At 53.9% G+C, this 13,311-nt stretch overlaps 1 protein-coding gene across 14 annotated transcripts in view; it reads right to left on the bottom strand.

Moving 5' to 3' along the window:
* Positions 1–4,537: 4,537 nt before the first annotated feature.
* P2RY2 (purinergic receptor P2Y2) overlaps positions 4,538–13,311 on the bottom strand; it is a 46,461-nt gene continuing 37,687 nt past the window's right edge. For 4 of the 14 annotated variants that reach the window (XM_072794483.1, XM_072794479.1, XM_072794484.1 and 1 more), the window contains one exon: positions 4,538–11,598. In XM_072794483.1, coding sequence (XP_072650584.1) covers positions 10,461–11,594 — 1,134 coding nt within the window. In that variant the 5' untranslated portion in view covers positions 11,595–11,598 and the 3' untranslated portion in view covers positions 4,538–10,460. The remainder of the gene's footprint in view (positions 11,599–13,311) is intronic. The other 10 variants (XR_012015647.1, XR_012015650.1, XR_012015645.1 and 7 more) reach the window with 10 other exon arrangements.

The raw sequence follows: 13,311 nt of genomic DNA, 5'->3' as shown, positions 1-13,311 counted from the left end.
CCTGGTCCCAATCCCCACGATCTCTCTCCTGGCTTCCTGCATTAGCTCCTTACTGCTCTTGCTCCTGTTCTTGCCCTGCTCTTGTTTATTTGCAAGACAGCAGTCAGATCCTTTTTTATTTTTTTTATTTGTTTTTATTTTAGAGAGAGAAAAAGAGAACATGCATGAGTGGGGGGAGGGGCAGAGAGAATCTCAAGCAGACTCCATACTGAGTGTGGAGCCAACATGGGGTTCCATCCCATGAGCCTGAGATCATGACCTGAGTCATGAGTCAGATTAAGAGTCAGCTGCTTAACCGACTGAGCCACCCAGGCACCCCTAGCTAGATCCTTCTAAAATATAAGCCAGATTGTAACTCTCTCATTACTTTCTGCCTCATTCCATGTCCTACCAGATTCCCCTCATCTCTGGCCTCCACTCCTCCTTCCTCCACCCCAGCCACTGCCTCCTTACGCAGGTAGTGGGACCATTTACACTCCCCTCTGTCTGGGAAACTCTTCCCTGAGAGACCCCCTCTGTTAACTCCCACTCCTTCAAGTCTGCTCAAATTCTCTCTTTTGGGTCCCTCCTGAGCTTCACCTGACTGTTCTCTTTAAAATCATATCCACCCCACCCCTTACTCCCAACTTTCCCACTCTTCCAATCCCTCTTTCTGCTCTGCTGTTCCCTTTCTAGCATGCCATGGAATTTACATTTAAGTCTGGTGCTTTTGTCTCTCTCATCCCCCCCTTGAATGTAAACTCCACGAGGGAAAGGTCTTTGTTTTTTATTCATTGATGATTTCCAACTATCTACAATGACAGTACCTGGGATATAGTAGTCTCTTGGTAAATATTTCTTGAATAAATGGAGGAATGAATCAATGGTAATGTTTTTGCCTCAAAGAGCCATTGTGAACCTTACATGAAATGATTAATTTGACTTGTTTTGCAAAGGAAAGGAGTTAACATCTAATGAGTACCCATTGGTACTAGATATTCTGCAAAACAGTTTATAGAGTTTATCTCATTCCTCACTTTGAGCTGCTATTCATTCATTCATTCATTCATTCATTCAACAATTGTGTACCATGTGCCAGGCACTGTTCTGGGCACTGAGGATAAATCAGTGACAAAAGTACAAGGCCCCCTGTTCCCTGGGAGACCTCACCCTAGTAGGAAAAGACAGAGTTCAAATAAAATATGAATCTTATATGAGGAAACCAAAGTGCCCAAAATCATCTGATTTATGAGTAGCAGAGCCAAGATTCAAATGTAAACAGCCTAAGGTTTATGTGGTTTCTAAGTATCGTGAAAAGAAGGCACTTGGATATAGGTGGAGGAAAAGCTTGTGGGTGAGGGCTGCAGATGCAGTGAAGATGTGAGGGTGGGACTTGGAAGGCTGGCTCACCTTTGTACTGCCCACTCCCTGCACTTGGGCCTCCCCTTCCACATGATGAGAGTCAGATGCATTTTACCTACTAATGTGCTAGTGGGATCCAAATTATAGACATCTCATGGGCAGTGGGTGAACCCTGACTTCTGCCCAGAGGTAGTCACAAGGGGTGCTAGGAGGACCAGCTGAGCTTGGTCACACCTTCCCGGAGGAGGAGTCCAGTCTTAGAGGCTACCCCGTGAGGAGGCAAGGACTTCTAGGGGCACCCAGGGGTCCGGGGCTCTGAGGGTGTGTAGAGGCACTGGAATGGGGCAGGACTGGGGGCAAGGGCCCAAGAAAGACGAACTCAGGGTCATGGTCATACCCTCCCTCCCATGGCTGAGCTAGGCTGAGGGCAAATATTCTGTGTGTCCCTCAGGCCAAGCTGGGAAGACAGGGAGGAGGGCTCTCCCTCAGGGGGAAGCGATGCCAGGAGAAAGTGATCTCTCCTTCCCTGGAGCTGGGGGAGATGGGGCAAATGATGTTAGGGTGCAGAGAGGACTCTTGTGGGGCATATACAGATCTTTTTGGAGTCCTCACCCTTAGAGAGGGAGAAGATTCTGGCTTCCCTTCAGCCGAGCTCCCGGACTGGAGCTGGTCCTTGGGGCCTAGGTCCACCCTCAGATCTGTAAGCCCCTTAGGAGGGCCTCTAGCCCCTCTCCCAAACACCCAGCTGTGTCCTCGAACCCAGAGCTTGGGTGTCTTCCTGACAGCCAGTGAAGGTGGGGAACCCCATCCAGGCCTGGAAGGTAGACAGGAGGCCACAGGGACACACAAGGCTCGGGGACATCATGACACCATCTTTGGGGACAACCCTCCTGCCCCCCCAAAGAACCAGAGAGGGCCCAGTCTGTGTCTTTGAAACCTCAAGCTGGGGAGGCTGGTAGAGGCAACACTCTGAACATGGCGCAGCTCTGTCCGCCCCTCAATCCTGCCTTTACAGAGCCAAATGCTGGACATGGTGTGCTTCCCCTGAGGGAAAAAAATACAGTGTGGCACTTTGTCCTGGTGCCAGAGTGCACCATGATGGGTCAGTTCAGGGTTGCGGGGCTCTAGATGGGGCAGTCCCTGAGAGCCCATGGGGGTGGGCAGGCTGGAGTGGAGAGCTGACATGTCACCTTCTCACCCAGGAATCTCTTGTCAGTGAGGGCAGCCTGCTCCACCAGGAACACACCTGAAGCCAGCAAGCCTGGGCTTATCATCTGCTGCAGCAAAGACCTCACACTGGAGGACCCCTGGGGGTGTCTCTAAAGCAAGGAGTTAGAGAAGGGTACTTATGGGATTGTGGGGGGGGGTGTTGCAGGAGGTAGTCAAGGGAGAGTCTTTGGCAGAGGTTGGTCAGAATTTGCAGAACAGGGAGTTGTTGGAGCAGTCAGCAATCCCATGTTGGGAGCACAGGAGTCCTCGAGGAGTGTTACTATTAGATCAGTTTGTATTCTTCTGGAACCTGTGAGTCTAAGTACACAGGTGTTTATAAGGGTGAGCTCAGATTGTCTGCGGTGGGCATCATGGCTTGATGAAGCTCTATTACCTGTTTTGCAAGTCACAATATGTTTTGCAAACTGTGTTTTCTCCATTTCAATTCTCCGTCCTAACCCCCCCCCCCCCCCCCGGCACTCTCCAGCACCCTGGCTGCCAGCAGGATCATTTTTCTTTCTTTTTTTTATTTTTATTTTTTTATTTTTTATTTTTTATTTTTTTTTCATTTTTCTTTCACCGCCCCGCAGGCAGAGGTGTGGACCTCAGTCCCCGTTCCTGCAGCTGCAGCCACTCTGGCCACCAGGGGGCAGCAGGGCAGCGTCCGCTAACCGGGGACCTAGTGCTGTAGACGCCCAGCCCGGGAAGGGAGGTGGGGAAGGGAGTGAGCCGCTGCTCCAGCTGAAGGCCTGGGTCTGATGCTCTGACCGTCCCCGTTTGCTTCCCTTTGTTCCCAGGAATTCTGGGACCGAGGGGCAAAAAGAGGAGGAAAATGAGGAGTATGGAGGGAGAGGAGCTGGGGAAAAGGAAGGAGAATGAGGCATGAGGGGAGTAGAAAGGAGTCCACAGAGCTGGCAGGCCCGGATTTAGTAGGAAATTAAGAATAGGGAGCTTAATTGAATTGGGCCATGAAGCACGCCCACACCGGGCCCTCGCCCCACTCCCCATCTCTTCCTGCCATCCCTAAGCCCATCTCCTTCCATTAGCTGGACCTCCTGGCAGCCTCTCTTCCCTTTGCTTCCTCCAGGCTGGCCACCCACCCAAAGCCCTTCTGTCTCCAGGTATCTGCTCGGTGTCTGTGGGGACTGCCCTTCCCCCTCAGCAGTCTCCTTGGAACACAGATGTGACAACTCAACACAGACATAAACACACACATACACGCACGCACGCATGCACACGCACGCACACATTAGCCCAGGCCACATGGTGACCCATGCAGTAGGCTTTGAATTTCCTCCCCCACATTTTGCAATTGCTCTGGTCACAAAGGCTGGCCTAACAGTTTAATCCCACAACGAGGTGGGACTTTTCATGTGGCTGCTGATTTGGAATTTGGCTCCAGGACATCGATCTAAGGATAGGCAGGGGTAAAATACCCCACTTTCGAAAACCATTGGGGTCAGACACCTTCTCAGAGTTTATTACCCCAACCTTCTACCACCCCCCGTGCTGATCCTACAAGCTGCACACTGGGTTCAATGACCTCGAAAACATCCCTGCTGTTGTGAATTCCCAACCAAGCCAGGGGAGGGGTGCTCTAGGCAAGTCACTCAGGAGACAGGGGTGGAGGAGTTAGAGTCTCAGCAAGAAAGATGGGGCACACACAGGCTGGGTGAATGAAGAGGCTCTTGTACAAAGCTGTGGGCTGGTATTGGGAGGGCTCCATGTGCAGGGGGCGATGAGGGTCACACCGTCCCGGCTAGAGAAGCAAGGACAGCAAAAAAAGGGCTGTGGCCAGTCCTGGGGAAGATACACCAGTCCCTTCCCTCCTCCCTGCCTTGCCCAACACTGAGAGGAGAGAGGGCCCCAAAGAAGGGGTGAGGAGGGTCCTCCCAGCCCCAGGAAAGAGGAAGGGGTGGGCATTCATGTCATTGGCATCGGAACCGTAAGCTGGAGTGAACTTTGTTACTCACAAGTGACTCAAAGATTTGGAGTTTGCCAAATAAACAATTTATGGATGGGAAAGGGAAATTAGACATGCAGCAGACAGTACTGGTAGGAGGAAGATAAAACAGTGAGGTTTGTGCCTTGCCGCATTCTTACTGTTCAGTAAACTGGAAAAAGAAGTATTAGCCGTTCCATTTTACAGACAAAGAAACTGAACTTGTGGTCACAGAGCCGGTGATGGTTGAGAGGGGCCACAACACTGCTCCTCTTGCCTCAGCCTCCTTGTGCACCCCAACCTTCTTCTTTCCCCAGAGTGGTTTTGTGACCACTAAAGCTACATTTGGTTAAAAACAAAAAACAAAAAACAAAAAGAAACAGGGCTGAATAGGGTGCTCCAGGTTTCCAAGCTATCCCCCTGCCACTTCGTGTCCCTTGGGCCTCTCTCTGGCATGCCCACAGGGGCCCCCCCAGGGCAAGCTCTCAGAAGGCACAGCTGATGAGGGCAGCAGAGGCAGCCGGAGGAGACAGGAAGCCCTGGCCTCACATCTAGTGTCCACAGTGACTGCTGTGTGACCTTGGGCAAGGCGCAGCTCTCTCTGGGCCTCTCGTCCCTCTAAATAGTCAAAGGATTCCTGGGGGTCCCTGCCAGGAGAGAAAACTGATTCCAGCTGGTCATGTCTTCCAGGGGGCTTACATGAACCCACAACAGCCTTCAGGAGTTAACAGCCCCAAGAAGCCATGTCCAGGTGGGGGGGTGAGGAACAGGAGAGGGAGGCCCACACAGTAGGGGCAGGGAAGATATTTTGGGGTAGGCGGATCTCCTGTCACAGCTGGACAATGGTCTAGGGCAGCCATTGTGCTGGGAGTGGAAAATCCTTTTCTGACTCCATCTCCCAGGGCTGAAAATAGTCCAGGGTGAGCCCCTGGGGACTGAGTCTGGGGCCAGGAGTGACTGGCCCAGCCCAGCCCATTGTTCCTGGCTGGGACAGGACTAAGACTGGACACCTGGCTGAGCTGGAGCCAAGAAAGAGGCAAGCTCAGGAAACCATACCAGAGGAAGAGTGGCTGGGCAGAGCCACGCCCCACAGCAGATAGGGAAACTGAGGCTCAGAGAGGCGAAGGCATTCAGCAAGTCACATGGTGCACAGGGCAGAAGAGGATGAGAGCTAGGCTTCTGGGGTTCATCTCCACCCCCCACCAGTGCATGCCGCTTGGAAAGGCAAACACATTTGCTGCAGTTCGGGCACTCCAGGCTAGACTCCACCCTCTGCCCTGCAAGAGGCAGGGGCATCAGACGTTGGATCAGCTGCACTCCAACCCACCGTGAGGTGCCAATGGAGTTGCTTTACCTCTCTGTCACTTGATGCCAGGGGAGAACTGCTGCCAACTCTAGTCCTCAGAACTGAGAACCCAGGGAGTTTGGGGAGTGCCTGGGGGAGCAACTGTTAGTTGTGCCTTTGCTGAAGATCTAGGTAGCTGAGGCCCTAACTGAGGCAAGAAGTGGGAAGTGGGTGGCAAGGGCTCCAAGCTCCAGAGAGTGGCCCAGAGAGGGCAGGCAGCTGGCCTCAGGTCACACAGCAAAAGTTGCCCATTCATTGGCTGCTCTGGCCCAGCTCCCAGCCAGTCCTGCCACCGTGGGTCTCTAGGCTCTTGGTTGAATGAAGAAGTAGTTGCAGCACCCTATGATGGAGACCATCAGGGAGAAATGGTTAAGCCTTTTGCCATGGGTGAGTGGGAGCCTGCTGGTCCATAGGGGCTGGCTATAGAAGCTTGTTATCAAGGGCATCCTTCCTTTCCCCTCATCCTCCCCCTCTTGCTCTTCCCTGCTGCCCTCTCACAGCCTGGCACAGGGACAAGGTTCTGTAAGCACACACAGGTCCATGGGCCTGAAGGCCACCCAGTGCCACGCAGGGCAGAGGGTAGCCCCACACCTTATCCCAGGGTAGACCTCCCTACCTCCTCCTATATCCTGGGGAAGCCTTCGTCCCAGGAGGCCCACTGTTGCTCACTGGCTGGACATTCCTTTCCTTCAAATAATGTATCCTAGTGTGGTTATATACTACATTATGTCGACTCCATAAGGGCAGGGTGCAGCCAGTTTGCCTCTGTATCACCTTGGCACAGAGCCTGCCATGTAAATGCCTACCATGTGCCAGGTACTGTTCTAAGTGTTTTGTGTGTACTGACCCGATGCCCCACATGGGTGGTAGTGTGTCCTTTCGGAAATGAGAAAACTGAGGTCCTGCAAGACTCAGTAATCTGCCCAAGGAGCCACTGCTGGAGGAAATGGAGACAACACTCAAACAGAGGGGGTATGGGCATCAAATCTGTGCTCTTAACCCCATCCCCACTACACCACGCTTTTCATTTTGAGTCACCCAAAGGGTTGCTTACAGTTGCTTACAGACCCTCCTGCCCAGCAAGTGGCATGGGTTACTGGAAAGGGAACTAATGTGGGCATCTGATGGGCCTGGATTCAATCCTGACTCACCCTCTTACTGCCCATATAACTTGGAGCAAGTCTTCACTTCTCAGAGCCTGTGCCCTCATCTGCTAAATGAGGATAATGTGTCTATTTCACACAGTTGTGGGAAGAATAAATAATAGAGATGAGAGGGTCTGGCATGGTGCCTGGGACATGGGGTAATGCATGTGTATCCTTCCTCATGAGCTTGACTCTAAACAGAAGAGCCCAAATCTGCCATAACAATGGTGGTGGCAGAGGGGTAGCTTTGGGAGCCTGACCTCCCTCCTGGGACCTGGGACGCATGCCATCCACAGCAGAGATACCCTCCCGCCCTGCCCCATGTGCCAGGGCCCCTGTCCTGGATACACAGAGCTCACCGAGAATAGTTGCTGCAAGCTGGACAGCAGGCCTTTCCTCCCCACCTCACCCCACTGCCCCCCTCTCTTCTCCTCTGCCCCTGACTTCAGTGCCACAGCTCTATCCAATAGCTCCAACCACCAGGATGGGAAGAGCTGGGGCAGTGGGGGGTGAAGGCAGGAATCCCACAAAGGCACTGACCTGAACTAAAGGGAGCAGAGCAGCAGGGCCAGCCTGAGCCCCTGGCACACATCCAGGCACCATGCTGGCCTGCAGAGTGACCTTGGGCAAGGCCCTCTGGAGTCTACAGCTGGGCCTGGATAATCCCTGGGGTCCCCGTCAGGTGGCTATGCCCTTTCAAGTGGCCTTCAAGAGTCAACAGCCCCAGGAAGTGATGTCAGGGCGAGGAGGAGCGGTGGCTGGGAGGGACCAGGGAGGCCTAATGAGTAAGAGGAGATATTTTGAGAGCAGGCAGGTCCCCTCACGTCACTACTGGACAATGGTCTGGGTTTGAGAGTGGAAAATCCTGCTCTTACTTGGGCTGAAAATAGCCCAAGGCAGGAGGATCAGGAACCTCACCTGCTAGGTGGATGGCCTGGGCATTGAGCAGCAAGGCCAGGTGGCCACTTCAAGGGGTCAGGCGGTCTGACTGGGTTCTAGGGGTGGGACCCTCTTCCCTACCCCCACGCAGTGTCTAACCCTGGATTAGATGGTGGTTAAGGCCCTCCTTTCCTCTAGATCCTTTGTCCTTAGAAAAGTGCAGGTGGCTGGTTCAAGGAAGGCTTCCTGGGGCCAGGCCATAGTGTTGGCTCCATGTGCTATAGGGCCCTGGGTTCTCAGGGTCTCCAGGGCAGCTGCTGGGGGGCGGCAGGCATGCAGGACATGAAAGGGATGGGAACTAAGGGAACTTGGGCCTGTGATGGCCATAGCCCTACCCCTAACCACAGATGCACACTCCAGAGCCCCCCAAATCAAGATGTATAACCTCCTGCCTCTGGGCCTAACCAGGGCTAAGGGTATCTGAGCCCAGCATTTAGACTCTAGGGTGTAATCTTACCTGGGTTCCTATAAACTAGGATGGGATCCAGCCTGAGCAGCAGCTGGTAAGAAAGAGATAAGCTTGGGCCTGCAGGAAAGGCTCAAGGACAGTCTGTAAAAGATAGTCACAAAAAAAGCTCATAGGGACTGTGGTTACATTAACAGAAGTATAGAACCTAGAATGTGGGAGGTAAGCCTTTCACACTACTTTGAACAGGTCACCCACATTGCACAATGCAGGGTAATTTTTCTGGGTCATGGCTTGTGATGGGTCCCTGTTGTAAGAAGGAACTGTGAAGCTAGACTCTAAATAGAGCAACCCTTGGCAGGGGGGTACTCCATTCTGACAAAGTAGAGTGGGAAGGGTAAAGAAGTTATAAGAGGCAGGCAGCATTTGGGGGGAGAAAAGAATATTCTCTCATAGGGCAAGGAGTATTGCCAGAGGGAGAGGGAGTGAGTCTTTACATTTGAGATTAAGAGTGAAGCCCGTCAGGTTTGCCCAACTCCTGCCCTAAGGCTGAGCTGGGCCCTGTCCAGCCGAGCTCTACAAATCTCCACAGTGGTCCTGGCTGGACCCAGAATCTGTCACAGGTGAGAAAGATCTCCCTCACCCTGAGCTTGACCTGGCCTGAGCACCAACTATTATGCCGTAACAGAGGATGGGGCAGAAAGAGAAGTGAATCTCTCCTATACTAAGGCCCAGTGCAAAGGAAACCTCAGGTAAAGGCAAGGAGGGAGCCCTGACTTGGTACCCTCTCGACCCACCCCAGCCTCATTCCTGCCTTGAGCCTGGGTGCCAGCTGCCCAGCCTGCTTCCAGATCCTGCATACCCTGCTTTCCTGCCCCCATATCTTTGCCCAGGACACACCCTGCACCTGGATGTTCTTCTCTGATGAACTGCTTTGCTCAGAAGCTACAGCTCAGGAGTGTCCCCTGCTCCAGGAAGCCTCCCTGACCCCCTGGTCCCCAGCCCCAGCCACTCAGCACTATCTAGTGGTGTGCTGGAGCATCTCAGACCTGCTTGCAAGAGCAACTGTTAAATTTTCAGGAATTTCGCAAGGAGGCTGACATCACATTAGTAGTCTGAAATCGGCTAAGGCAAGAGTATTTGCACCATGGCAATTGGCAATGCTACAGATAAGGGGTCCCCCTCATGCTCTGGAGAGCCAGTTAGATGGTTTAACATTTACCAGCACATGACTGGCCATAGCCATTAAGTCCCAAACTGGGGGATCCTAAGGACAGGACCCCATCTGCCTCCTGTCTGCACCCAGTAAAGCCAGGCACAAAAGTCAGTTTGCTTTAAAGTGAGGGATGACCTGGGGTCTGGAGAGGGGATCCTTGACGTGAGACTAGCACTGAGGCAACTAGTGGGAAGGCAGGTGGCAGAAAAGCACAGGTTGGAGAAAGGACCCCAGTGTGGACAGCAAGAGCTCCATAGTCTGCATCCTCATGCTCAAACCACACAATAGGGCGCAACGCAGCAGGCAACAACAACTTCAGTAGAAGTTATAGCCTGAAACTGGCTCCCAGCCCAGGGGAGCCTCCAGATGGGTCTATGACAGTGGTTCCCTGACATTACCTTCCTCTCTCAGAGGTGTGTCCATTGTGGCATCCACACCTGCCCCAGAGCCCTCTGTAGGAAGCTCTGGCTCTGCCCTGGCTCCTTACCAGGGTCCTTTGGTCAACCCATAACCCTGCCCCTCCTAGGCAGCTCAGGCCCAGACTATGTGACCTTGGTAAGTCACTTTCCTCTCTGGGCCTGTTTCTCCATTTGACTTGATCAGGCTAAATACCTGGAAGGCACAGCCTGTGGGAGTCAGGCGGGGGCAGCACCGGCCCCTTACCCTTGCCTTTCTTGAAACCTTGTTCCCCAGCTCACACACACACATTGTGACCGGCGTCATAGGGACTGTTGAAATCTCTGGGCCACAGAGAACATCTGCCAAATGACAGAGCATCGAGGCCAGGGCTCCCCTGACCATTGGGCATGAGTCACTAGTGGGCCATATCCAGGGAGGCTAGCCCTTCTGAAGAAGTCCTAGTCCCTACAGCCCCACTCCCACCTGATAAACCTGCACAGGCCTGAGGGGTTCGGGTCCTACAGCCGGACGTCCTTAGAGCTCTCCCCACCAGCCGGGGTGGACTCTGTCCGCCTAGAATCCTCACTGCTGGTGGACACATCTTTTATCCTCTTGACGTCAGTTCTGTCCCACCTGTGCAGGCCCCGCCGGCGGCGAGCCGGGGCAGTAGGGGTGGGGTCTGTGGGCGGCTTGGCGTCTCGGGCAAAGCGCACGAGCCTCTGGCCGGCCAGGAAGTAGAGCACCGGGTCCAGGCAACTGTTGGCGCTGGCCAGTGGCCGGGTGATCTTGTAAGCCACGTTGACGGCGTTGAGGGCGTGGCAGCTGAGGTCCAGCGAGCGGAAGGAGTAGTAGAGGGTGCGGGTGACGTGGAAGGGCAGGAAGCAGAGGGCGAAGACGGCCAGCACCACGGCAATGGTGCGCACCGACTTGCGCTTGGCCCGCGGCAGGCCTCCCGAGGCCCCGTAGGCCGGCTTCAGCAGCCGCCGGGCCATCAGCGCGTAGCACACCAGGATGACGGCGAAGGGCGCCGCGAAGAGCAGGCCCAGCATGACCGAGCTGTAGGCCACAAACTGGCCGAAGAGCTCGGGTGCGGAGGTGTCGTGGCAGGTGATGCGGCTGCCCCGCACGCTGGTGGTGACAAAGTAGAGCACGGGGGACTGGCAAGCCAGCACCAGCACCCACACGGCGGCCGCCACCCGGCGGGCGTAGCGGGCCCGGCCCCAGCGCAGAGAGCGCAGCGGGCGCAGGACGCCCAGGCACCGGTGCACGCTGATGCACGTGAGGAAGAGGATGCTGCAGTAAAGGTTGGTGTAGAAGAGGAAGCGCACCAGCTTGCACAGCACCATGCTGAAGGGCCAGTGGTCGCCGCGGGAGTAGTAGTAGACCAGCAGCGGCAGGGAGGCCGCGTACAGCGCGTCGGACACGGCCAGGTGGAACATGTAGGTGGTGGACGCGTTCCAGGTCTTGAGGCGGCACAGGAAGATGTAGAGCGCCACGGCGTTCAGACACAGCCCCAGCACACACACCACGCCGTAGGACACGGGCAGCAGCACGTACTTGAAGTCCTCATTGAAACGGCACTTGTAGCCTAGCTCATCCCCGTCCCAGGTGTCATTGATGGTGCTGTTCCAGTGGTCCAGGCCTGTGGCCATCGCCCTGGAGGGAAGGGCGGGGTGGGGAGAAGAGCCATCAGGGTCATGACCAGCGCTCGGCGGGGGGAGGCCCGACACACTCACCTGACCCGGGAGGGTGCCATGAGGTACCCCATGCACGCACAGATTCCCTGGTTAAGATCCACCCAACCACATTCAACACTTTTGTAGCCATCTGACCTGGCGCTCTCTCTGGACCCAGAGGGCCCGGAACCTTGGAACCCTGGGACTTCGAGAATGCATGAGATCCATGCAACTTCAGAACAAGGTGTGGGCAAACCACATCCTGAGGGCCAGATGCAGCCCACCCATCTGTTTCTGTAAAAAAAGCTTGACTAGAACACAATCATACCCATCTATTTATGAAGCATTAAATAGTTGTGACAAAGACCATATGTTCCCCAAAGCCTAGAACAGCTACCATCTGGCCTTTAAGAAACAAAAACATTTGGTGATCCTGTGCTAGAACCTTCAGGAGCACAGCGTTCTAGATCAAGGATCCTGAGCTCTCGAATCTGAGGATCTGGGGGCCCAGAGTGGTGTCATCTCAGATTCACAGAAAGGGGCCTTTAAGGATGGCTGGCTCTACCTCACATCCAGTGCCCACTGCCTGCTGAAGCATTGCTGGTCAGTAGGCAGCCCCTATCTTCCTGGACGCATTAGAAAGTTCTTTCCTCTAGGGGCACCTGGGTGGCTCAGCTGGTTAAGCATCAGACTTTTGATTTCTGGTCATGATCTCAGGGTTGTAAGACTGAGCTCCCAAGTCAGGCTCTATGTCGGGCATGGAGCCTGCTTAAGATTCTCTCTCTCCCTCTCCCTCTGCCCCTGAGCCCTCTCTCTTACTCTTAAAAAAAAAAAAAAAAAGAAAGAAAAGTTCTTTCCAGCTCATCTTTCCACTCTCTGGACAGGCTCTGGCCCCATGCCTCGTATTTTGGTATTTGCGGGAGTATTTCCAAGGGTCTTCCCCTTTTGTCATTCATTCACCTCTCAGCAAATAATTTGTAGGTACTCCTATATTTTAGTACTTTCTGCATTTGTAAACAGCAGTCTGCTCCCTGGGAGGCTACCAGATGGGACAGTGACCCTCCTGAAGGGTCCAGGGAAGTCTGGAGTAGAGGTAGAAATGGGAGCAGAAGGGCACTCCTTTTTCTGGGGCAAATTCAGCTTCCCCTAGGCCTATGCAGGTTTTCTTCACACGCCACCACTATCCTGATGGTGTTTTACCTTGTCCCTAGTGGGTATAACACACCCATGGGCCTGACTTCCCAGAGAGTGAGCACCTGGACCACTGGTTGTCCACCTTCCTCTTCTCCTTACCCCTTCAATGTGACCAGTGAGAGCTCTCTCTCAGCTGGAAGGCTGGGGACAGACATCCCAGTCTGGAGGGCAAAGATGTGCCCACAGGTCCCAGGGGCCAGTTAGAAATCACAGCAGGTAAGCAGGTTTGTGACAAACACAAAGAGTAACTTTCTAACAGCAGGAAGGGGCAAAGGGAGCTGGTATTTTTCAAACCCTACTACTATGTATGCTTTATAAAATGTTATTTTCTTTTTTTTGAAGATTTATTTATTTATTTATTCATGAGAGACACACAGAGAGAGAGGGGGGCAGAGACATAGGCAGAGGGAGAAGCAGGCTCCTTGCGGCGAGCCCGATGTGGGACTCAATCCCAGGATCCTGGGATCATCACCTGAGCCAACCACTGAGCCACTCAGGT

This window comes from Canis lupus, chromosome 23, assembly GCF_048164855.1.
Source record: "Canis lupus baileyi chromosome 23, mCanLup2.hap1, whole genome shotgun sequence".
In the NCBI taxonomy this organism is placed as follows: Eukaryota; Metazoa; Chordata; class Mammalia; order Carnivora; family Canidae; genus Canis; species Canis lupus.
Note: the sequence above shows the minus strand (reverse complement) of the source record. Positions and strands in the feature narration are given on the sequence as shown.